General features: G+C 40.1%; 3 protein-coding genes and 1 long non-coding RNA gene across 7 annotated transcripts; 2 read left to right on the forward strand and 2 right to left on the reverse strand.

The window, feature by feature from the left end:
* Positions 1 to 626: 626 nt before the first annotated feature.
* Positions 627 to 8661, reverse strand: LOC116603893 (F-actin-monooxygenase MICAL1). Of its 2 annotated transcripts, none has more exons than XM_032365500.2 (10): positions 8510 to 8661; positions 7031 to 7386; positions 6311 to 6435; positions 4952 to 5008; positions 3849 to 4149; positions 2931 to 3177; positions 2338 to 2411; positions 2029 to 2143; positions 1682 to 1728; positions 627 to 1378 (listed from the first exon to the last, which is right to left on the reverse strand). In XM_032365500.2, the coding sequence occupies exons 2-10, from the start codon at positions 7371 to 7373 to the stop codon at positions 1242 to 1244; spliced, it is 1446 nt and encodes a 481-aa protein (XP_032221391.1). In that variant the 5' UTR covers positions 7374 to 7386; positions 8510 to 8661; the 3' UTR covers positions 627 to 1241. The 2 variants fall into 2 exon arrangements, with proteins under 2 accessions (XP_032221391.1, XP_032221390.1); XM_032365499.2 differs by lacking the exon at positions 8510 to 8661 and adding an exon at positions 8030 to 8164.
* On the forward strand, positions 8216 to 15175 carry LOC5520679. Of its 3 annotated transcripts, none has more exons than XM_048719721.1 (12): positions 8216 to 8325; positions 9275 to 9296; positions 9893 to 9962; positions 10322 to 10431; positions 10914 to 11036; positions 11631 to 12034; positions 12937 to 13044; positions 13205 to 13290; positions 13721 to 13879; positions 14223 to 14298; positions 14825 to 14874; positions 14969 to 15175. In XM_048719721.1, exons 4-12 carry the CDS (start codon positions 10355 to 10357, stop codon positions 15071 to 15073), a joined length of 1188 nt encoding a protein of 395 aa, XP_048575678.1. In that variant the 5' UTR covers positions 8216 to 8325; positions 9275 to 9296; positions 9893 to 9962; positions 10322 to 10354; the 3' UTR covers positions 15074 to 15175. The 3 variants fall into 3 exon arrangements, with proteins under 3 accessions (XP_048575678.1, XP_001640506.2, XP_032221595.1); XM_001640456.3 differs by lacking the exon at positions 8216 to 8325 and adding an exon at positions 8879 to 9149; XM_032365704.2 differs by lacking the exon at positions 8216 to 8325 and adding an exon at positions 8879 to 9149 and having other exon boundaries at positions 13760 to 13879.
* Positions 15176 to 15978: 803 nt separating this feature from the next.
* LOC5520591 (short transient receptor potential channel 3) lies at positions 15979 to 22566 on the reverse strand. The gene is made up of 10 exons (XM_032365698.2): positions 21445 to 22566; positions 20895 to 21192; positions 20154 to 20362; positions 19111 to 19412; positions 18613 to 18814; positions 18077 to 18220; positions 17242 to 17301; positions 16973 to 17155; positions 16645 to 16698; positions 15979 to 16571 (listed from the first exon to the last, which is right to left on the reverse strand). The coding sequence occupies exons 1-10, from the start codon at positions 22471 to 22473 to the stop codon at positions 16554 to 16556; spliced, it is 2499 nt and encodes an 832-aa protein (XP_032221589.1). The 5' UTR covers positions 22474 to 22566; the 3' UTR covers positions 15979 to 16553.
* On the forward strand, positions 18699 to 19214 carry LOC116603984. The gene is made up of 2 exons (XR_004290852.2): positions 18699 to 18841; positions 19067 to 19214. It is a non-coding gene; the product is annotated as an uncharacterized LOC116603984 (long non-coding RNA).
* Positions 22567 to 25053: the final 2487 nt, after the last annotated feature.

Genomic DNA, 25053 nt, shown 5'->3' on the forward strand with positions numbered 1-25053 from the left:
TTTTGGTCTTTACAAGAGTTAGAATTTGGGAATTATTTAATTGCCCTAGTTGCTAAAGGCTGATTACCCTCAGCCTTCAACTAATAGGTCACATGTTCGCAGGCGCAGATCCAGGGTTTCAAAATGAGGGGTGGATAATGGCCGGATAGATGGCTTATAACTGATCAAGTGGTTCTTGGTAGGTCACTACATACATCTTACAATACTTCCAGGGGTGGTCCCATAAGTGGGGGGCGAAAGTTGGTGGGAGGGGAGGGTGGTGGTTTTAAGTCCTTAAGTGCTATTTATAAGAATGCGGGAATAACCTAAATTTTGTCGGTTGCATATATACCGCTTGAAACCTATTGGTTAAAAAAAAACATTTATATATAAAGAAACATCCGCCACCACTGACTTCACGCTGAATTGGATTTGTCATGTCAGCAAAGTCAAGCAGGTGAAGGAAAACTGACCATAGCTCCCGTCCCTCAGACATTTATTTTCTTCAAACGAATTGACTTTTCAATTTTTTTTATGACTTTTCAATTTTTTTACTCAAAAAGAGGGGGTGGATATCCCACCCAATCCACCCCTTGTATCTGCCCCTGGTAGCTATCACATCATTGTAATATTTATTGTACATAGTATTCCAATAGATTTAAATTTATTGTAACTCCAATCTGAATGAAAATACTGTAGTATGCCTCTAAAAACCCACAATTAAAAAATCCATATTATTTTGCTATTTTGAAAATCTCCATACCCATACCCATGCTTGTTTCCAAATGATTGCTCCAGTAAGAGTTTTACTCCTTTTAAAAGGCCTGGCTAAACTAGAAGACATATAGTCTGCGGCATGCAGCATTTCTCCTTGTTATGCTACCCCAAAAAACCTGTAGAGAGTGCCAAATCCTCAAGCGACACAAAAATGTTTCTTGGACAGTTGTTTTGGAGGTGGTGCACGCACACCCCCTTAACCGCTCAAAAGTCCTTCTTATTAAAGGATCTTTGCAAATACTATCCTTTTTCCATATGATACCTTTGACTGTGTACCCCCCTCAGCAAATCTGGGCACACACCTGTGTGGTTTCTACAGTAGATATCTTAGCTAGAATATATTACACCCTAAACTGGCTAGACTAGAAGCTGATGGTGGTGTCTTGATGTCTAAGCTAAAGCAGAGTACAACCTGGACACATTAGTGACTGCTTCTTGGTGGTGAGATAAAGAACTAACTGTGATGTCTGATGGTGGTGTCTAAACTAGAAAAGAGTACATCCCGGACACATGAGTGACTGCTTCTTGACTGTGGACGGTGCACGACTGACAGCACTTGAAACTTTGTGGGCATCTTTGTCTGCCGCTGTGGCATCTTTAATTAAGTCTGGTCTGTTTACACCTGGAACACAAGCAATGGTAGATGAACGTCTTCCTGGCATAACAACTAAATATGAAGGTAAAAGTAATTTCACAGAGACAAACGTTTTCTCTGCTACTCATCAAGTCTTAATCTGCTGTTTTCCACTTAAGCACTTGATCCTATAACTCTTCATCTCAAGTGATGGCTGTTCACTGACCATTTCTGCTCTGATATTTTTCTCCTAGCAGGGGCCAATTTTCTTTGTATTTCAGAGGGCTGGCATTCGCCGAGCCCAGCGAAATGCATAGAAAAGGCCTCTGTTCTGATACTTTCGCCATATACCTATTTCTTCACTTTGCCTCTCCAAGTCTTTGTCCTCATCCATGTATCTAAAAAGGCATGAGTAAAAATGTGCTGTTTAATTACTTTTGTTTGTGTTTGTAGTTTTTATTTGGAGTCACATATTGTGCAGCATGCGCGTATCCAAAACGTGCTGATAGGGGGTGCACAGTTATAGATATCATACGAAAAAAAGAATAACTTTTCATGGTCCAATAAAAGTGTACCAACATTTTGGCGACCCCCCGTGTAAGCTACCCCTTATCACTACGTGATGAATGTATATAAAAAAATGAAAATAAGATTTTGATTTCAGTTTTCCATTCATTAATTCCGGATGGGTGTTCTACCTGTGTTTTGACTCGTCCATTTCGGCAATCAGTTGCTCGCGCTTCTCCACCACTACAAGCATTTCCTGTAACAGCTCTTTTTCTTTTGACTTGTCATATTCTGTCTTTGTGTTTTCTACAAAAGACCAAATATATACGAAACTAAGTCAAACAGTCAATGATCTTATTAAAAACGCATTTCAAGACGTCGGCAAGACAAGGAGGAAAATTAAAAATGTTAAATTTTTCATAAGAGAGTATCGCGATTTGTCATCCCAAGAAGATGTGCATGCGCATCCTTCACCACGCCACAGAAGCTTAAAAACTCACCGCTTTTTTCTGAGATGACACGAAGTTGTTTTTCAAGCTCGTGGTACTTTTCAGACAGCTCCGTCTCCCGGACCCTTTCGTCAGGAGAAAACTCTATATGTTAGACGATGAACTATCCTATAAACTACAACCCAGGCCCGTGGCCAGGGGAGGTTTGGAACCACCCCACTTGACTGGAAGGATCGCTCAAATGAAGGAAATCTGATTACCACTGAAAAAGTTACTACCTCTTAAGAGAAAACAGTCTGCTTAATGGTTAATCGAACATTTCAGAGCCGCAGCAGGCCACGAAAGTTAGGGGGGTGGGGGCACAATAGAAACGAATTCGGGGCACAGCCACGCCCCTACTGGTCATTTCCTTATAATTTTTGAAAATATTAGGGGGGGCACATGCCCCCTGCTACGGCCCTGAATTTGTACAGGGATTTTAAACTTAACAATGGATATTTACCTCAAAAATCTGCAAAACTAGCTATACAAACGCTGGCGAGATAAATCACAGTCGTAGCTAATATAAGACCATAATACCATAGATATCGCTGTTGGCTAAAACCGTCCCCTACCGCACTTTGCTATGACTGATTACAACGTACTTAAACGTAAGTTCTGCTTCTCGCCGCACGGTCGTGTTTTTCTCATGTTCTGCGTCGAACCATTCAAAGAACTTCTTCCGTTTTTCCTCGTCATTATTACACTTTAGGAACTCTGTCTTGAGTTTTGCTGATCTCTTTGTAAGTTTCTTGCCGCGTTTGCTGAGCAGTGCGATCTTCTCCTTCATAATCTTGAGAGAATTCTGTACTCGGTTCGCCGTTTTATCCTCCTTGCCACCACTCTTCACATCTGAATAAGAAATGGATATATCTTGAATGGTTTTAACACAATGGAAACTGTATTTTTTCCCAATCGCACGATTAAAAGCAACCAGGCACAGATTAAATGCTGATAACTTTATTGCATATTTTTCCAATGACTGACTCTAGATGCTCGAAATCTGCCAATTAATTGTTCCAACATCCTCGGGGACCCAGGGCGACCCTGAGACCGGAAGCGGGAGTAAGCGCGAAGATGAAAGAAAAAGGGGGAAAAGTCCTTTCGTCTTCGCGAGTACTTCCGCTTCCGGTCTCCACGTCGCCCTGGGTTCCCGAGGATGTTGTACCAACACAAACCATGTAGTATTATTCCATGACTGTATCCCCCTCTCCAAGACTCTTGACTGAGGGGACCAGAGGGGCAATTGGGTAAAAAACATGACGGAGAGGAAGTCCGACAGGGTCCAAACTCTGTATGGCCAAAGTTCCTGGTTTTCAAAACCTCCGCAGTTACTACTGCCTACAGACCAACATGAGATGTCTTCAAGATTTCCTCTTCGTGTTTCCAAAAATCGTCAACTTTCTGACATGGTGTTAAAAAATGAGCCCCCAGAAATATGCCCCCTCCCCCTCAGCCCCACCCTCTCCCTCGCTGTGGCCTTTGAGCATCTCGGAGAAGTTACATCTTGGTGCAATTCTTACCTGGTGTAAACTTGAACTGTTGTTGGACACCCGGGCCGATACCCATCGCCTTTCGTATCTCGCCACTACCCAGCCCCTCTGTGGCATTCTCTATGTCCTGATAATGTTGAACACAGTAGAACTTGTCGTGGTCTGGCACGAAGCAGTAGTTAAAGTGATTTAACCAGACGTTACATATGGCGCACACAAAACAAGCCTTGTGAAACACGTGGTTCTCGACTGCTACACGCTCAAGGATATCTACAGATTTGCCGCAGCTGTCGCAGCGGTTCGATTCAAACGATTGCTTTTTGTCTGCTGTCTGTAAAAGAAATTGGTGGGAAATTAAGTCGGTCGCGCCCAGTTAGTCGCGGTCATTACCTCAATGAAAATGCGACTGCTCAGGGAATCGCGTTCGGTGTTCAATGGGTGAGCCCAGTTGACCTCCATTGGTGACTGTCAGTCCCTCACCTTCTCGGAGAAGAACGCTAGACTGAAAGCCGCATTGTCACCAGTTTACTTACGAAGGTCCGACGGAAACCTCAACCGTTAAAAGACAAAAGAATCTATTACAATCCGAGATATTTAACAGGCCATCCGCTCTAAATTATCGATGACATCCTCGAAGAAACTTCCAATAGACACACTGCTTTCAATATTATAAAATATTTTTTGCGTTTTACGTTAAAAATCATCGGAGATTGCTACGTAATCGACCGGAAGTAAACTGGTGAAAATGCGGCTTGAGGCTCCGCCTCTCCAAACACAATCCATTGACTTGTGTAGTAGGGAGGGGAGGGGTATTAGAGAACTGTTTGGGGCTCTGGTCCGAGGTACCATCTTACAACGCTTACACACTAACTCACACTAATGAATGTTAAAACTTGCTTGGTGTATTTCGAACATTGACAGGTTATGTCAGTCTGACATAGCGGTCTGACGGAGCCAAAAATCTATACCCCCAAAAACACCAAGTATAGACTCACCACTACCTGGAAAGGTCAGTAAGACCTAAAATATGGAGCACAGAAAATCAAATACCCCCTCCCCCAGTATCTGAGTTCCCCTCCCCCTGAGTTCATTATGCGTTGGCTTGCCACCAACAATCAAGTTGTTGTGCTTACCTCACTAAGGACAGCCTGTACAGCCCCAACAACACGAGGTTCACCACTTGGACTTATCTGTAATGTCAACAGGCAGTTTGGAATGAAATCAATTTGACCGTCTTAGAAAAATGGGCTACCGTGATACCTCTTAATTGACAACCTGTAAAATGCAGGGCTGTATGCCTATAGGGCTGTGCCCCCCCCCCCCCCAGTTTAAAATAATACTGTAATGATTATAATAAGCACCTGGGGCAATTTAAAGCCGCATTGTCACCAGTTTACTTCCGGAGGTCCGACGGAAACCTCAACCGTTAAAAGACAAAAGAATCTATTCGAATCCGAAATGTTTAACAGGCCATCCGCTCTAAATGAGCAGTCACATCCTCAAAGAAACTTCCAATAGACACACTGCTTTCTATATTTTGAAATATTTTTCGTGTTTTCCGTTAAAAATAATCGGAGATTCTTACGCAATCGACCGGAAGTAAACTTGTGACAATGCGGCTTTAATTTGGGGTCTTTGGGGAGCACTTTTTGGAGAGGGGGCGCTTATTGGGGAGGGGGCTGTTAATTCATTTCGGTGGAAAATACCAGCTTCTGATGAATTTGCAGTTAACTGAAACAACAGTAAGATTGTTGTTAGACTAAATACATTACATCCATGTAGAGGATTTCATTGTTTGAAAATATTGTTGTAATGTGAGAATGTCAATGCGAGCTTAATAAAATAAAGATTAACACCATTCAAGTGGTGCTTTTGTTTGGATATTCTTTAGGGGGAGGGGTTGCTTATTCCAAAATTCAAGGTCAAGGGGGGTGCATATTAGTGAGGGGGCAGTTATTTAAAGGAGGGCGCTTATTTGAATCATTATGGTTTGTCAGAAAATGTTGAGAATGGGTGTGGATGTGTCCCCGATTTTTTCTTACTGTCCCTGTATTTTGCCCCCCTCCCCCAGTATTTCGAGGTCTGTTATGACCCTGAAATGAAGCAACCACCCTACTCTAAATGGCCACATCACTCCTCAACTTGTTTGGCAACAATGTTGTATGTCAAGTTGAACGTTTTTGTTGCTGGCTTAAATTTAAGTACAAACATTTTGGTTACTGTATTTTCTACCACTACTGAGTACAGTTTGTAGGCAGGATTTTATGATACCCATTTAGTGGGCCATTTTCTCACCATTTTCGTTTGTCCTAGCTTGCAGTGGTATTAATTTTCTTTCATTTGAGTGGACCTTCCAGTTAAGATCTTTTAAACACCTCAACCCCTCCCCCACCTCTGGTTACAGCCTTTTAATAGTCACTTCTTTGAAGCAGGCCTTTGGCCTAATTTAGATGGTACCATTATAGGTATATGTTAGTCCCTCTCTTGCATACCTTTTCCTTCTTTCGCTTGGAAGCTCTGATGTACTGTTTGTAATGCCAGCGAAGCTCCTTCAAAATTTCCTGATCTTTGTCTTCTTTGGACAATTGATTTCCTGTGCTGCTCCGTCTTTGGATAACTATAGTAAAAGTTAACCGAATTGAGATAATTATATCATGGCATCAGAGCCGTAGCAGGCCACATAAGGAAAATATTGAAAATATTTGGAATATATTGCAGGGACACAGCCACGCCCCTTCTGGTCATTCCCATTTTCGAAGATATTGGGCAGGCACATGCCCCATCACCTGCTAAGGCCCTGGGTATAGACCTCTAATCTGATATAGCTTTATATCTATCTAATGCTAGAGATAATTCGAAAAAAGGGAATACCCATTAGCAAAAGAGCTTGACAGATGCTTAGTTCTATACCCCAAACTTTCTGGAATATTCTCACTTATAACTGGTAGAAGCAAAAATTTAGGGGGGCACTCAATACTCTGTACACTGGAAAACATTGGCCCATTATGATGTATGTTTTTTTTCTTTTGTCAGCCAGAACAAAGTTGGAGGGAGGCTGGGCCCCAAAACAAAGTTCCTAGGGAGGTCTGTACCCCCCTTTGTTCTACTCACCCATGTTTATTGCTCCCCCCCCCCATCCATAAATCTTAAATATGCTACAAAGCCATCTGACAAATGTTTTGTTCATACCAAGTTCATTGATCAGCTCATACCTGGTGTATTAGGCAATGACATGGCAATGTTCTCTTTGTCATTCCGTATGGAAGAATTACTCTCTTTAACCTCCTCTTGATTGGGAGTTTGCTTAGGGTCCACATCCAAATAGAAATCAATCCCCTCCAATCCAGACAATGACCTTGACCTCTTGTGGATGCTACTCTTAAACTGTCGACGCCGAATGTTGGCCTGAACTTCAGGGGGGAGGCCTTGGGGTTTGATCTGACCATCTGCTGTCTCTTTCCCGCCATGCAAAGCCAACTCCTCTGGGGGAATTTCTGGGAGCCTCTTTCTTGCTTTGTTACTGTCATGGTGTCCAAGTTTTACAGATGTATCCATCAGGAAAAGTTCCCTGTTTTTGAGAGGTTAGAGAAATACTGAATTTTTATGGCCATAACTAAAAGATTTTACATTGTGTGTGTGTGTGGGGGGGGGGGGGGGGGGGGGGGAGAGGAAAACACAGTCGTTCCTGTATCTCCTGGAGAGGAAGATACCATTCTCTTTTTTATTTAGGTTAAGTGCTAGCTGATACCAAATTTTGCCATTTGGAAATGACCTTATTAGCTCTATAGCTCTTTTATTTTTTTTAAGATATAGCATCATTTTTTAATTCATTATTTTATAACAGAAATTATTATTTCATTCCTTTATAAGATAGATTATTACTTCATTTTTTTATAACTTTCAAAGGGAAATGTTTTTTTTTAACAATAACAAAGTCTTTATTATAAGCAGCAAAACACATCAATTATAGCATTATGCTCAGTACTTGTAACAGGAATATGGGTGAAATAACTTCGATGTATCTCTGATAGTTTTTAGTCTTTATTATCACTTTAAAACCCCAATTTAAAACACGATCAGATAAGATCAACAATTTTGATTTAATCAATCAGCGTTTTACCAGCCTAAAGGCACCATTATTATTCCAATAACTCAGGATAAAAATTCAAATCTGGTTGCTATATTTAAGAGTCGAAGTGTACTATACTTACCAGTCAAAATGAATTGAATAATTCAATCAGACAATACCACTTATAATACTGCAGTAAAAACTTGGAATTGGTCGGTATGTTTTTAGAGTTCAAAGCATCAATGAGGTGTCTATCAAGGTGGAAATTCTTCTCCCCTCTGTAGAATACTCGCTGTTGGAGAGTCGACCGAGTTTGTGCGATCACCGGATATGGAATAAAGACAGCTGATCACAAGTCAATACCAGAAAAACACATTCTTACCTCAAACATCCATCACCCCTAACGATTATCACGTGCGCAGACAAAAAAGACGAAAGGTAATATATAGATACTCAGTCGATTATAGTATCAATACAAGGATAAAAAATGGTTGTACGTATCCAAAGAAGGAGTCCGATTACCTTGGGTTATCAACTCGAATTTTGGGGGAAACATGTAGAGTGCAAATAACATCGCAAGAAAGTACTCTTCGTTTACGCAAATTAAAACGGTCTCACTTACACCTGTGCTTCTAGCAAAAATGGCGTATCTTTTTCTTCTTGTTGTTTTTCTTGTCATCTCGGTACAAACTAGGGGAGAAAATTCTGGGGATAAATAAAAAATAAAAATATTTTTGAAGTGTGACAACACAATTTCTCCCAGGCGTTCGTTGCTTTCACGTAGAGCCGTTTGGGGTTGCTTGATACCTTTTTGTAAAAAAGAAAAAAGTTACAACAACAACAACAACAAAAAAGGAATCAGACAAGTTTATGTAATCAATAATTGTAAAATGCTATGACATCTTTAAATAAATCATTAGGGTATTTAAATATGAAAAGCCTTCGGTATTAAGAATAAAATTCAATGAAGATAATTGGGGTTCCTGTGTAGTTATGTCCGAGTCCCAGGCCCCTGACTTGAGTGTTCGCCTTGTTTACTCGTGTAGTGAATTCTTAGAGATTTTTGTTGAGTCATTCCGAAACTCTTTCACTTCTCCCGTGAGCCCTGGCTTCTCCTGTAAATACTACAGATAACATCACTGGTATATAGGGCCTGTCGAAATTCCTCTAGTGTTATTCTAAGATGGCAGGATCAGAAGTTCATTTGTATGTTTATGAACTGTCCAACGGTTTGGCACGTCAGATGTCTCCTCTCCTTTTAGGTAAAACTATTTTAGAATTTACAGTAGAGAACGTTTGAGAATTTGATCTTTTTGCTGTAATACCCGTTGGATTTGATCACTACAAATAATTTTTGTAACACTCTAAATTGCCCTTTGTTTTTTAGGAAAACAGATCGATGGAATTTGGTAGGTGTCCTCCAATGCATTTGGACTGATTTTTTTCAATGAAGAGATGTCAGAAACAGTTGTTAGTGAACAGTTTCATTAGTAGAATACATTCTCTTCATCTTTATCAGATCAGACTTTTTACCTAATCTCACACCAAATATCCCGGAGAAGCTGTTCTCTCATGAATTGTATATTTGATCTTTTACTTTTCCACTCCCAGAATCATACCTGTCAACCTCCGAAAATCTCGAGGCTTGAGATTTTTTTGGGGGGAGGGGTGGGGTATATTCATTTTTTGGCGGGAGGGGTGGGTTAAACCTTGCAGGCATTTGCCATATAGAAAGCTCAAGCATACAAATCCACTTATAGATCTCATGAGGGTGTTAGATAAATTGCGCTACAAAATGGAATTATTGTTTCAAATATTTCAATAGAAAATAGGAAAAATGATGATTTTCTAGAATTTTTCGGACGCTCAACACAGGAGAGCGGGAGAGACGACGACAGGCATGCAGCAGGATGCTGGATAGGAACAGCTATTATGCCTAGCTTTGTTTGATCACTTGGCAGATTGATCATATTTTGGTACTAATTGATGATTCTGTCTTCACTAGGCACACTGGTGTGGTATGTTTTGGGAAAGAGTTCTTCTTTGGTGGTGGCGGAATTGAGAGCTGCCCTCCAGTAAGTTGATACTGGGAGGTCAAGCTGGGCTTGCACAGCCGGAAGATTTTCAGCTACAACTACAATGTAGTTACTGTATAAAACAAATTTGCCAATAGAAAAACTTCCAACACTAAATCAAAATAATACAATTAAGTGAATTGCTTGCTTTCTACATCCAATCAAAAAATGCTAAAGTCCCCCCCTTCTGCCTTTGTTTTTACTCAATCTCCCATTAGTCTATATGGCACACTATACTTTGCAGATGAAATACCCCTCATTGGCCCCTCCCCCAATACACATTAGTTTCAAAGTTCTACTGTATCATTGCCATCTTTTACTATGTGAACTACTAATTAGAGATTTCTTGTTTTTATCAGGGAGGTACAATCCTTGGCTCACCAGATGAGGTTATGAACCTTGGTGTGACTCATGTTACAGAAGATTTATTTATGGAATATGTTCATGGCTTGAGCTGTGATGCCTTCAGGTACGACATGTGGGTGTGGTCCCAAGGGGGTCTCATGTCCCATACCTTAATTAAATAACAGGGAATAACAGGTTTCCATGGTACTAAGAGCTATTTATGTAGCCAGGAGTTGTTGAGTGAGGGTGAATGCATATATAATAAATAAGAAAAGTAAATGAATTTTTTGCAATCAAGATGGGTTGTGTATGCCCTTCCTAAATATGTGCTTGGTGACTAAGGTATTTTCACTCCTTTCAAGACAAATCATTTGCTCTATATATTAGGTATATCACTAAACTTTTAGGGATTTTAGATTGTTGAAGGGAGAGGATGAAGGTGTTTTAGACTACATAATATAGGCCACAGGCACTTCTAGACCTCTAAAAAGGAGGGATGGACAAACTAGAAGAATGGGTGAATACTACAGAAAATCTTCCAAAATTAATCAAAATAGGGTTTAATTCTGTCCTTGCCTACTTAGAATTGTTTTTATTTTCTCAAAGGCCAGAGAAGTACCACCTGTTTGAACACAATTGCAATACATTTTCCAATGAAATTGCCATGTTCCTGACTGGCCAGAAAATCCCAAGACACATCCAGGATTTACCAAAAGATGTCCTTAATAGGTGAGCTTGAAAACTAGCTGGAATAGAAGGTATAGGGGTATTTAAGATTGAGATAATCTCTCATGATTTAGCATTAAATGGTGGGGAAGTGAAAGTAGTTACCCTCAACAAATGTTTGTTTGTAAACATGCACAAAGTTTTGCCTAAAAGTGATAATGTCCATTATCATCTTGTAGAAAGACGCCTAATGTAGCTAGAATCCTCGAAGTTATTAAAAGGAAAATATCACTAATAAGGCCTTTGGTTCATTTATTTCATTTTGGTTTCAGATATTTTATTCCTTTTTCTTCTTCTGCCTGCCTCTACAATGTTTTGATGATGTCCATGTTTCATAAGCTAAGCTTGTGAACATTGTGGAAGGAGAAGGGGATTTTGAGTTATTTCACCATTGTTTCGTAGAGAATTGTGGCTCCTCCTCCTTCCTCATTATGCTCCTCCCTGACAGCAAAATATTTTCGATGTTTTTTGAAGAAGCCATTATCTTTATTTTCACTAGAAACAAAAATGAGATGTATAGTAATTTTATGTAAGAGATTATCTCCTTTTTATGTTGCTGGTTCCTTATTTTTTTCTTTTATGTGTCTTCTTTTTCAGTGCATTTGGTCAGATGATCAAACCACTCGTAGACTCAATGCGTGTCACACCAGCTGGTGGAACATCTTTTGGTGGTAATGAGAGAGCAACCCCATCAGCCATGCACCAATCACACAGAATAGCATCAAGTGGGAATTCCTCCAAACAACAAGAAAAACAAAACCCAGAGTCAATCTTTGAGCCCAGGGAAAGTGTACCAAGACAGAGTCAAGTTCCTGGTGCAATGGAACTTTTGCCCCCACCCCCAGCTGTGTTTAATGTCAATGAAGTTGAAACTAGTTTTGAAGAACTGAAATCTGGATTAATGAGTAGTGGGAACAGTGACATGTCTTCCTTGGAGGAGCTGAAGGAATGTGTGACCAAAAAACCATCTACAGTAACCGATAAACATGTCACATATATTGGTAAGATATAGCAAATTCACAGTTATAATCAAATCAAGTTGAATGTAGGAAAAGGGTGAGGAAGATGTAAGGTTTTCAGAGGGTAACCTAATGCAGGTGAGGTATGATAAGGCGGGCTGGTGGGGATAAGGAGATATCCAGGTAAGGTGAGGAAAAAAGAAATAAAGATGGGAAAAAAGTATGAGGTCTTGTAAGCAGATGAAGTGAGGTTATGTTTGTGCCTGATAGGGTGAGATGAAGTGTTGTAGCAAGGTGATGTAAGGGTGGAGAGAGTAAGGTAATGTGAGTGTATAGTAAGGTGAGCTGAGGTGCAAGCTGACACATGATAAGGTCATGTGGTCATGTCAGGTCAGGTGATGTGGTGTGGAGGTTAGAGGAGGCTAGCTAACCATGTTATCTGAGGTTTATATGGACAACTACTGTATGATGTAAGTTTGGGTAACATAACATGAGATGGTAAGGTAACATACTGTAACATTAGGTAAGGCGAGGTGAGGAGAGGTAAGATTAAATTATGTGATACAAGGCAAGGTGAGGTAAGTTAAGAAAAGGTGAGGTAAGTCAAGATAAATATAAGGTAATATAAGGTTACATGAGATTAGGTGAGGTGATACAAGGCAAGGTAAGATAAGGCAAGATAAAAGAAGGTGAGGTTGCATAGGTGACGTGAGGTTGTTAGCTGAGTTAAGTTAAGGTGAGGTAGCATTGGCATGGTGGTGGGATGAGGTGGAAGATAAACAGAGGGGAAATAGACAAATTTAGTTGAGGAGAAAGACAATGTAAGATGTAGATACTTGATGACAGGTTTGTAAGAATAAGATTTTTTTAAATATTAGACTAAAGCGCTATAATGATAGTTTATAATTTCACACAATGTTGAATTCAATTATTTTCATTTTCAGATAATTTATATCAGCAGCTTACCCAGAAGCAAGGACAGTGTCTGCTGCTATTGATGGAAATTTTACAAGTTCTCTGTTTGAACAAACACTTCTTACAATTATCACAAGGTATGCAAGAACGTTTTCGATAACAAGTGATCATTTATCATACTTTCTACCCTAGTAAGGTATTTGCAACCTTACTACGACTCCTTTGGGACTTCTGTCTCCTGAAGTTGTTTGCTGTTTTTTTCGTTTTATTTTTTAAATGAACCTTTTTTTGTTGCAGTTAACAAATTTTTAAGGTCAGTGATTAAAGACTTTTCGTCTGCTACAGCAAAAGAAACGGATACCCATACATCAGCCGTTAAAATGGTAAGTGCAAGACTATAAGTGTAAGGCTGTTGCGCGGTCGCGATAAGTCTTATTTTGAGACTTCCAGTCAACAGATGCCCAGTACTTATATTGCATTTTGTACTCTCTGATTGATCAAAACTTTGCTCAAGTTTTTTTTACTAAAGAAGTCGTAATTTAAATGCCAAATTACTTATATTTAGATTTTTGTTCGCAGAACACTCAAACTTTCAGCAAGAGGCATGCCATAACATTTTTTACTCGTTTTCAGTCACACGAGTAAAAAAGGCTTTGCGATAATCGATTGATTATTGTAGATGAAGTCTATTTCTTTTTCAGAAGATTTTTTTCCCAGACTACTTCAAATGATTTATCTTCCAACATTGATAGTAAATAACAAAGGTGTGGATGACCAAGGTTCTTTAACTACATTCAATGACTTTAATTTAAGTTTTGTAACGCAACACGCTCTTATGCTGGTCACTCCCAGCTCGTGACAGACGAAGCCCCACCCCACCTCTCCACAGTAGCAGTTTGCTCCCTTCTGCACGAACAAGAAGATGTTATAGCTGCTGGTGCAGCACTTGCATTCAACATCGCCAGATATACGGTAAAGCATTTGCAAACTGTACAATTTCGCGCGCGCTACCGTGGTCACCTTGTCGGTGTGCCAACAAGAATGCAAGAAACGACGAAAGAATTACGCATGAACTTCAATAATCGTGGCAAATGTAAAAACTGTGATTCGTATGCTTATTGGACAACTTGGTCTTGTTGAACGTGGTAAAGCGGGTACTATGATTGTTTCACGAAATCACTATCTAGTACTGTGAACGTGTCCTGATAAAAGCAAGCGTTATAATAAAACCAGAGCCAAGTACATTTCATTAATATAAACTTAATTCAAGCTCAATGTTCTAATCACCTTGTGCTTTTCTACTATTTATTCTCAGGTGAATGAAGATATTGCTCTAGAATGTTCAACTGCGATAATAGAGGTCCTAAACAAAGGGACTTGTGGTGAAACTGGTAAGCAGAGACAAAGAACATTTCCCTTTTGCCTCTTCTTCTTCACTTTCTTACCGCTAGGTACATACTGTTTGTTCCGAAAATTACTAAATATCACTAAAGAATATCAGCTTAAGATATTTGCTGGATACCGCAACCTTTCTAGTTTGCCCCCGGGCTTAGGGGCGGATCTAGCTTTTCGCTAGAGGGGGGCTTTCTGGCAGCCTAAAGGGGGGTTTAAACCCCCTAAACCCTCCAGCTATATCCTCTACTGGCTTACAGTGGCAAAAGCTACTGTGAATCATATGTTTTCTTGTCTCAGTATTGTCTCTTGTGAGGGGGAAGATGAATACATAAATAATTCAAAGAACACCATTAGTACCCCTTGTTAAATAATAGACGTTTTTATATTTTAAGGAAAATGTTCACTTCTCTTCTTTAGTTTTTAATGGGAATACGCATTACTGTTTTTCGCTTTCTTTTTCTACATTGCTTTACGTTTGTTTTCTTTGTCTCCATTGTAACTTCTCGTTCACTTGCATTCCAGCTTATCGTTGCCTTTATGCTCTTCAGCGGTTTATGCAATGCAGTTCAGAGGTAAGCTTTGCTTTGCTATGAGCTCGATTAAATTGGCCAATTTGTTTCGTTAAAGTCTCTGGTACATGATAATCATACATCCGTTTTGTTACAGATCGCCGATCTTGTGACAGTTATGGGGGTGGACCTTACGAAATACCAGGGACAGTCACGTGATATAGACGAGCTTTGCAAAGATCTTCAGGCGCTCATGAGCTGACTTCATATTCTTCCGCAATATTTATAGTTCTATATACCACTATCTTAAATGCAGATAATACTATCTTTGATTATCTTTCAAATAAATAATATTTATCACATATATATTTATCCTATTAGAGCAGATTTCTAAAGTTTAACCTTCTCTTCTCTGTACCGCCCTAAACGTTTTCAGTACTGTACCCAAAATACGAATTCCGAAATGCAAAAAAAGGATTATTTTAGGAGTGATCAATTGAGGATATAATTTTTTAACATAACCATTATTTAATTTTACTGTTATAAAACAGTAAATATATCTTTGTTTATTCAACATTTGAATCATATCATCGAAATCGGGTAGATCCAGGAAGGTAGCAAGGGATAGACTGAGTGGGTGCACTCCGCCCTCCCCCCTTCCTACGCCTGCGGATCTCATAGAAAAGTATATAATGAAATATCATTAAACACAGCGCCTTGGTTATGAACATCGCAAGCAAACTTGCTATCATAGGTGTGTAAGGCGACTCCCCGGGTAAGAGGCAATAGTAGTGTCCGGAACGATGTGAGGTTTTCTAGTTCGAGCGTAGGTCCATATATACGCTAACCGAAATAGGAGTCCAGACTATGTTTCCCAGGATATCAACTAAACTGCGTAGAAGGAAACTGTAATTATTGGAGGATCAAACTTACCTTCTTCTGTGTTTGGAGAGGATGGGGGGGGGGCTTCCAATGCACGCGCTTCGTTATCACACATACTTCTCATTTGACGTGAGAATCAAACCAACTGATGAACGCGAATGTATTTTTTAAGTGCTCTTTGTTTTTTGTTTTGCTTCACATTAGGAGTCTGTTTTCATTGGATTTTCTCCCGATACTAGAGTTAATTAGTGTGCACTAGTGTCAACCACGAGTAAGTATCGCACCCAACGTTGTTTTGGCTTTATTACTCAAACCATATACAAATGTTATGGTCAATTATCGAATTAAATAAACAAGAATTTATTGACTTGTTAGGGATTTAAAAGTGAAACAATTCTAAAAATAAATACCATGATGAAATAATTTGCTGCTCTTACAGCCGGATATTAAACATTCGTTTTAACAATTTTAAGCGTTTTATAAATGCCAAAAAAAATTGCCCTGGAGGAGCACGCGTTCGGGTGTTACAAACTCTCACAAAATCAATTTCTGTTATTGTATTCTATTTACAAGGGGACAATTGTGGGTCCCAGGGGGATACAGGGAAGGTCCCCTTCTTTTAAGCCAATTCTGTCTCTTTGACTTATGTATGCAATCTAATTTAGTCACGCCCTAGTATACATTATGGTCATAAGTTTTGGAGAAAAGGATGGAGCGCCTTGTCTCCTCTCTTCTTTCCCAACTTGTGCTTGCTACGCAGCCTAAGAATGCCTTGGTCAATCTATTCTACAGCTGTTCTGAATAAACAGCAATATGTATTTTAGTGATGTATTTTAGTGGCAAAGGGGCAACGCGACCAGTCACAAAGCGGACTCTATCTGCAATAGACATAGCAAAACACAAAGTTAGATTCTAGGTCGCGCAGTCACGGACACAAGAAATCCGCCCTACCTGTAAGTGCTTGCGTTCCGTTTCCTTCCAAAGCTTCACAATTTGTTGAAGTTCCTGGAAAAAGAAACGCGTAACAATTTTATCAAAAACTTGTCTTCGGACGTCGATTATTAACCCATCAATTGGAGATTAGAGCTAATGAAAGTTACCATCTTTCTCAGCTCTGAAAGAATTGCGATCCAAACGATACTCGAGCGTTGATGAGTGGTTACGTTTTTTTCAAAATATTTGAATAGTGGCGCTCACAAAAACCTTCAGTATCGTGTTTGCGCTAGTTCTAAGCGCTTATTGAAGCTGAGCACAAATATCTATAACCATGCCGCCTCACCTTTCTTTTATCTGCGGGGATTTCTGGATCGTCTTCATGTTTCTTGAGCTTCTCTACGAGGTCACGCATGCGCAGTGTTAGGTCAGTAAGTTCGACTCCGACATGGCTAGGATTGGTGTTGTCTTTAGCTTTCTCGATGTTGTAGAAGTATCTTTCGATTAGTCGACGAACCACGGTGATGCGCTAGTAAAGAATAGAATTTGAAATCATTTTTTTACCTAGGTGTATTTATTTTTTTTATCAAGTTCAAGGCAAGATAGATGACTCACGAAGTTATCATCCACGAAACCAGGGCCATCTGTGATTACTTCATCCGTGAAAAACCGACACTGACAGAGTGAAAAAAAAATAAATTAGACACCCTCAACCCTGCTGGAGTGAGGTTGGACCCTGGTTCTCTCCTCCCCCCCCCCTCCCCAGGGGACGATGATGAACATAGACGCCGCGCGATGAATGACGGGGAAGATATTTGAAGCGACAAAAAACTAAGCGATAGATTGAAACCCCGTTAATGAAGACATCTTTGCGAGCCAAAAAAATGTTCAAATCAACGGCTTTAAATATAAAGAAAATAGTGTTTTCATCAGGAATTTTAAAACTGTCCTCAACAGCTATGCGTTCTTATAAAGCAAAGTGTTGGAAATACTTTGAGAGGGGAGGATACCTGAAGGAGCGTCCTCTATCCCTGGATAAAAAGCCAATTGGCGCTAACCCAAGGTTGAATTTGCCCTAACCCACAATTAGATTTTTACCCCAGGGGACGGTTCCTCAAAAGCCGATTAGCGCTAGCCCAGGGTTTAATTTGTTGATCTAGGGTTAAGTTAATCGGCCTTTCAGGAACCCGCCGCCGGTCGCTATTACGCAGTGTTTGAGGGCTTCATGATACTCGCCAGAACAACACCTTCCCTCGCATACTAAGGGATTTCAAATAAAAATATAAAAAAGTATAAAGAAATACATGTCAAAGAACAATTAATCAGGCCACCCTACTCGAAATCTTTGCTTCGGCTCCGTCTTATTGGAACTCCTTGATCCTCCCCCTGTTCCCTGGGTTACAAGTCCCCCTTCGCTCCCATGATACCTATGACAGCTGTTAATACTTACGCAGTATTTGGAGCTCCGAAAGAAATTGATGATACTTGCTATAGACGGCAGGACGCTAAACGGTGCTGGCAACACGCTTCCTTTGATAATGTATTCCATCCACATTCTGGTTCGCGAGAATTTCCATAGAAAGTCTTCTGAGTCCTTAAATGGAAGGGACAACGATGAAATTGTAGTGTTACAGTGTCACAAGAACTGAGGTATCCTTCCAACGTTTTTGTTAACAGAAGTAGTTTATGCAAATCAACTTTTTATTCTTATTTCAGCTGAAGTGCCTTATTTTAGCGATTAGACCGACAGTTCTGCTAATTTTATACCCTGGTAACAGAACTTTCTTCTTGCTTGTTTCTATCAGTTCACTTATCCGCGTCGCTGTTCTTTCGCGTTCTCACGGATAAGTGGACAGATATATCAAACAGGAAGAAACCTCTTTAAACCTGAGGTTTAAAGAAAAAAAAAATTATTTGACTGGAGAGGAGGATGGAGCGCGCGCCTTGTCTCGTCAACCCTTTGCGCTAGCTACGCAAGCTACTTACCGCCACTTTTTGGAAAGAGTTCGACATCATCGCGATGAGCATGTTGATCGCCACGAGGATAGAGGCGATGTTAAAGAGCGCGAATAGGACCTCGCCAGTGCTTTGGGTAATTTTGGTCGGAAAGGATGGGTCCGTGTTGAACTCTTCAAGTTCCGTTTTGTCAAAAATGGCCCAAAAGACGAGACGCATACTGCCTTGAACGCTGCAAAAGACAGAATAAAGAGAAATGGTATGCGGACTAGAAAACTATAGACAAGCTCTAGAATAATAAGATGGACTTTTGATGTTGAGCCTTAAAAACGCAACCCCCACACCCTAAATCCAGCCTACGGGCCTGGATGCATACCATATTTATTCTATATTTCTATTCTGCGGATGAGGGGGAAGTCCAGTAAGATGTACCTATAGGCACTCCATTTTTTAGCCCCTAAACATTACTTATATTTTTTACTAGAAATTGAGGGACGCTCAACTCTAGCCACTGTACGTGACACTTACCTAGCGAATTCCGATGTAGTTGAAGTCTGGTTGAGGAACGTTTTTCCCGCCCAAACATACTGCGAGTAGACTCTCCTCAAAGCTACCACGAACGCCAGATAGATCAAGAAGAAAAGTAGAAGGAACTTAAGGATGTCTTTGACCATCTTGACAAGAGAGAGCTGGAGAGGCCCGAGCGTAGAATTCACTTGGACAGCATTGGAGAAGTGTAAAAAGGCGAGGAGAACACCTATGGTGAAGAAGGCATTGGCTAGGAGAATGAAGCGGTACGATTCCTTGATGCCTTCGGTGAGACCTAGAACCTTAGAAATGACAAAAAAAAACGACAAAAAAGTAAACATTTTGTGTCTTTTTTATGTCTATCTATGTGCCTGTTTTTATGTGTTTTCTAATTATTATTGCAATTATTTTTGTCTTATCGCCAAGCTCCTAATAACGTGCCAAAAACATTGTAGATAACATAATAAATTTGCACAAAGTTACTTGTACATCACATGCCAACCAGAATGAAGATGAAACGCTTCAGCGTAGCCTGTTAAAAAAGTGCGAGTTGCATGAAAGATGGAAAGGGGGAAATGGGAAAGCCAAACTTAGTTGTGTGAAAAAAGAGTTAATAGGCCACATTGTTTTTTTTTTTGGTAAACAGGTCAGAATTTTTCCTGGATCTGCGCCTGGAGCTTATGCACATAACATTTTGCCATGATGAACATTAGAAACCACCCCAAGTGGACATCTCACATATACTTTACTGATTTTTTTCAATCAAAACAGTGAACCTTGCCTGCTAATAAAATTTGGGGGAATAAAAGGTCTTACTCTAGTGCCCTGCTTTAAATAAAGAGAGGATAAGAGCATTTACATACAGCATTGCTCCTTTTCTTCCCGATTTTAGTGGCTTATCAATGAATTGATGCCAGGACTAGGGGAGAAAGTGTCAATGTCTCTTTAAGCTATCTATTAGCTAATGTAGTTTCTGATAACCTTGCTCCAGCTAAGGGTTGGCTGTATTATTAAACAAACAAACAAATAAATAAAAAGGTTACCTGTTGGAAGGACACTGCCAAGGATCCCTCCTTGCTAACAGACAGTGCAGAACCAGCAACCCACAGGATACCCGAGATGATAAATAACCCCAGCATAGCTAAAGTGACAAGATTCCACCACTGGGAGAGGTAGCGCTCTTTGCCTTGACGCCACATGTCTTTCAGCTCTTGCACAATGAGTCCAAAAATCCAGATGGTTATTAGAATGTCTGAGAAATTAAAAAGAATTTTAGAAGAAATGTATTGGAGCTTATAAATCTTTGAATCTTTAAGTGGAGAGAGAGGGGGTATTTGTCCTGTTATCTGGCCATTTTCTCTTAGTTATTTCTTTTTTGCTTACTTTGCATACATTTTTCTCATTTGCTTTTTTACCCCCAGTGATGTATGGTGCTTTTGATGAGCCATGTATATGCACCCATTTCTATTAGTGTTGCACTCAGAAAATCCGAGATTTTTAAACAGCAGTACTTTATTGGTATTAAATACAATGCAAATAAAGTAAGTGTAAATAGAAACAAATCCAAGGTAAGTAAATCTTTTTATATGCCTGTAAACATTAAAATGGCTTTCAGTGAACATGATTGATCCATTCATATGTTACCCATAACCACTGTACTGCTGGTTACAACACACAGATACTAAAATGTAACATTCTTTGAAATAGGTGTATGGATCCATGCCAGAAACCAGATCTTCCTGGCTACAGAGGCACGATATGTGTCAGCCTTGTCTGATGCTTACCTAGTGGTGTTATTCTAAGAGGATCAAAGAATAAATCCTCAACAGATGACAGGATAAGAAGTAATAAAAACAAGCCAAAGGCGCCAGTGTGCATGATGAACTTCAATATAGGTGTAGCAAGCTTCTGCGACAGGCAGCTAGTGGGAGTGAAAAAATAGACAATGGCCCAGACTGGGATGAAGATTGTAAAGAGAAGGGCGAACAAGATCTTTAGAGTGACTCCCATCTTCTCCCAGGTATGGAAGTCGCCGTAGATAACTGAGTTGAGCATCATCTGGCAGTATGGGTGAGCAACAAACTACCAAATAGAAAACATAAATTAAACAAGTTTACATGTCACATGATAGAAAGTAATATACAGCGCACCTAGCCCATACTTCATGGCCTTTGATTTGGGTTATTAGCTGTGGTTGAACGGCTGCTGACAAGTTTAAAAACAAAATGGATACACAGATATCCTGGTACTTAGGTATATATAAACATAAGCAGACCCAAAAAATTCAAACCCAAAATAATAAGGAATTGTAGAGATTTCCCTTATTTCACTTACCCTGCCATTTTTGTTATTAATAGCATAATCCAGGACACCCAGTGATTTAGACCCGTTCTTTGTCAGCGCCCCATCCATATCTGGCACACTCATCATTTGCTCAATCTCTGACATGTCTCGGCACTGGTCTAGTAGTGCCACGGCAAACTCCTCACACTGCTGTGATAGTTGCAAGTAGTCTGACCTGAATTCATACTCAATGTCAGCCAACTCTACCAGCTCTTTATTCAATTCAAACGCCTGTCGCACAGGGTCTTTCTTACTAGCCTCTATCTTATCAGTAAGATGCTCCGCTTCTACACAGCTCAAGAATGTCAGTGACATGTATACAGGGCTTGCAAGGGCGCGGTAGGTGTAAAGTCGGTGTAGCGAGGTCCCAATCCGTCCAAGTGATTGACACCAAGGGCAGAGGCACCCCCTGTCATGGACTCTATCAATAGTGTGACCTTTGGATAATAGAAGCTTTACAATGTCATAGCTGTTATTGTGTGAAGCCAGAATCAGGGGGGTCATGTATCTGTTGCTGTCATTTGTATTCTTTGACAAATTCACACAGCTAGATGAGCGTCTTGAAAACCGGTCGTTGTTGTTCTCATATGCAAGAAGTGCCTTGACATAAAGGACATTGTCTTTACTGACCGCTTGAAGCAAAGCTGCCCCTACATCGGCGCCGTTTTTTAATAAAAGCCGTATCATCTCAATTGAGTCGTTCTTAACAGCGATTTGAAGCGCTGTTTCTCCTGTACTATCCATACAATTCACGTCAATTCCTCTCTCATGTTGCTCCATCTCGGGTTTGAGATGACCGGAACTGTGATCATGTGAGCGTGGAGCGACCATAGTTCGAACACTTTCAAGATCATTCCTTCGAACTGCGACCAGAAATGCATTTTCGTTGGAGGTCAACAAAGTTCCTGGCGATGGGGCAGCATCAGTTAGTTCAGCCTGTATTGTAGCAAGCGGCGTCCCATCTATGAATTCTTCCACTGGCGATGGCATTCTGAACGGGAGGCTAGCCGGTTGATTCATTCGACTTGTGCACAACAAGGAAGATAACTAAAGCAAGAGCAGCGTAAACAAAATAAATTACAGGCTTCGTTAGATTTTAGCCTGCGCTGTGCACCGCTGATCACGCTGAGACAGTTCGCCCGCATGATTATCATATTATGTCTTTTTGTTATTGCGGCACTTGGTAGTCCCTGATATAGGTGCTTTATTTAAGTGGGTGGATTCTAATATGTATTTATATTTTTAAGGGTTATACCCTCTTTTCTGCTTATTCATTTTTTCGGAAATAAAAGTTTTTGGGCTCCCTGTGGACAAACTTCCTGAGCCTCGTATCACTTGGCTTTGTCAATACAAATACTTCCCTAGTTACCAGTGCGGAACATTACCATTTTTGGTTATATTAATGGGATACCTGTGGTAGCCCAGTCATAAATGCAATTGTTTTTTTTTTTCGTCAACGCCGATTCGCGGTTTAATAACTGCATATTTTACCATAGCCGCAATATCTACCAAATTATTTTGGAACATCATCTCAGCTTGGATTGATCGTGCTTTCACTTGACTTCTCAATCTATTTTTTTTTTCGGACGCCCAGTGATGCACGAATATATAAATACTTTTTGTGAGCGATTGGCTTGCAGGAATTTTTTTTCGCCACAAACACTGGAATTTATCTATGGTGCGGAAAACATCTATGAATCTAGAGTTCATTCTATTTGTTCATACGGTAAATCCAATTGGTGATTGCTTAGGACATGAAGTCAATCCTTATATTTGATTATTTATAGTTGCAGTTGATACATATTGATATGATTTTCAGTTTTTATACCAGAAAACAAAATGAGATTGTTTAGATATAGACGTCTGATTCACTGTGATATGATACAAATAGAAGTTGTAGACTATAATGTCCGATATGACATACAGGCATCTGCTAATTATGATATCATCCATATGGACATGGATGCATTTCTTTCTGTTGAGGGTTTGAATGTCATACTTTTCTCTGGGTGAGCATACCAGACCCCTCTAGACAGCCTTCTTTTATGAGGATTGATAGTTTCGGTAGGGGTGTGGGGTATGCTTCACCAGAATTGTTTTGATATTTCCAGCCCATAGGGGGGCTGGAAATGCACTAAAACTTATGATTCATAGGCCACTGAACAATTTGGTGCCTTGAGCTTGATTCACGATTTTTTTTAGCTTGATGCACGAATTTTTTGTGTGTGTATGGTCGGCGCTTACTCAATGAGGGCTATTTTATGGTGTGTGCAGACAAATGGGAAAAGGCATATGGTGTAAAAGTAAAAGTTGAGAAATGCATGGTAAGGGAGAGACTAAGGGCATGTCAAGGAAGTAAAATTGTACCGGGTTTGATGATTAGGGCCTGATGGCTGGAGATAAGGAGCATAGGGCCTAGGGCTGGAGATGAGGAGGATAGAGTTTTTTTTTATAAAAGGTAATAGATAAATTTAATTTAATAAGCAAATTTCCCTTATAAAACTTTAGCTATAGTATTTTTATGGGGCTGGCAAGTTTCCAGCTACTGTACTGTATGTTTTAGGAGTAGAACTCTGGCTTTGGTTTCTTTTTTTTAGGGGGGGGGGTGGAGCGGGGGGCTATGAGTTTCTATTCTTTGTGGTGTTTTGGGTATAGAATTCAGATGCGGGTATATTCTTAGGAGTTCCACGGTTTCATTCTTTTAGCGGCATAGAATGTTCGTATCTATCGGAACCCACCGTCATGTTTACAGCTAGAGTACCCCCCCACCCCCATGTTGTTGTGGTGGCCGAAGGGCAAGACATTTTGGTTAAGAATAAGAAGAAGCCAGCCCCTAGAGGCTTTCGGGCTTTTCGGCTATATGTTTACACGGATTTCCATACCTATTCTTCGGCTTTTTTTTCCCTGTTGAAGTACAGACGTTGTGCCTTGACCTGCACTTTCGTTCCCACAATTCAACCTCTGCTCCCCTCCACATTCACCATACCTTGTGGGCACTGATTTCGGCTTGTGATGAAAATTGATTTAGTATGCCATTATCCTCATCTATCCTAGTTTAATCCTGTCAGGGATCTAAGCCGTATAATTTGGTCCATCACACTCATATTCCTCTTCCTAAACGTAAACATTACGTTCAATTTGACAATGTTTCCCGATCGATATTTTACGAACACAGGAACTCATCAATCAAATATCAAACTTGGTATAGAGCAGGATATTTCGCTGTTTTGGTGCTTTTTGCAACGCGACGTCTCGCTAACAAAACAAATTCAAGTTTCAAACTCCGCGCGGCCATTTTGAATATTTGCATAATAGGTAGGTAAATCGATATTAACAAAAATGATAATGTCCTGCACTGGTTATACGGTGGAGGCTCTGGAAGCAGGGTATATTTTCTTTGGTGACTTTCCCTTTTAGAATTACGCTCTTCACGCCCAAGTGAGGATCTCTTGGACCACCTCATTTACATTATTTCCTCGTTCTTTAGAAATTATTATTTCGAATTTTCATTGTGAAGGTTTTGACGTAATCTGGTAATATCCTTCGCAGCCGTCCTTAGTGTCAATCTGACAGGGTATTCCAGGCGCGTACCCAGGTTTT

This window comes from Nematostella vectensis, chromosome 12, assembly GCF_932526225.1.
Source record: "Nematostella vectensis chromosome 12, jaNemVect1.1, whole genome shotgun sequence".
NCBI classification, from domain to species: domain Eukaryota; kingdom Metazoa; phylum Cnidaria; class Anthozoa; order Actiniaria; family Edwardsiidae; genus Nematostella; species Nematostella vectensis.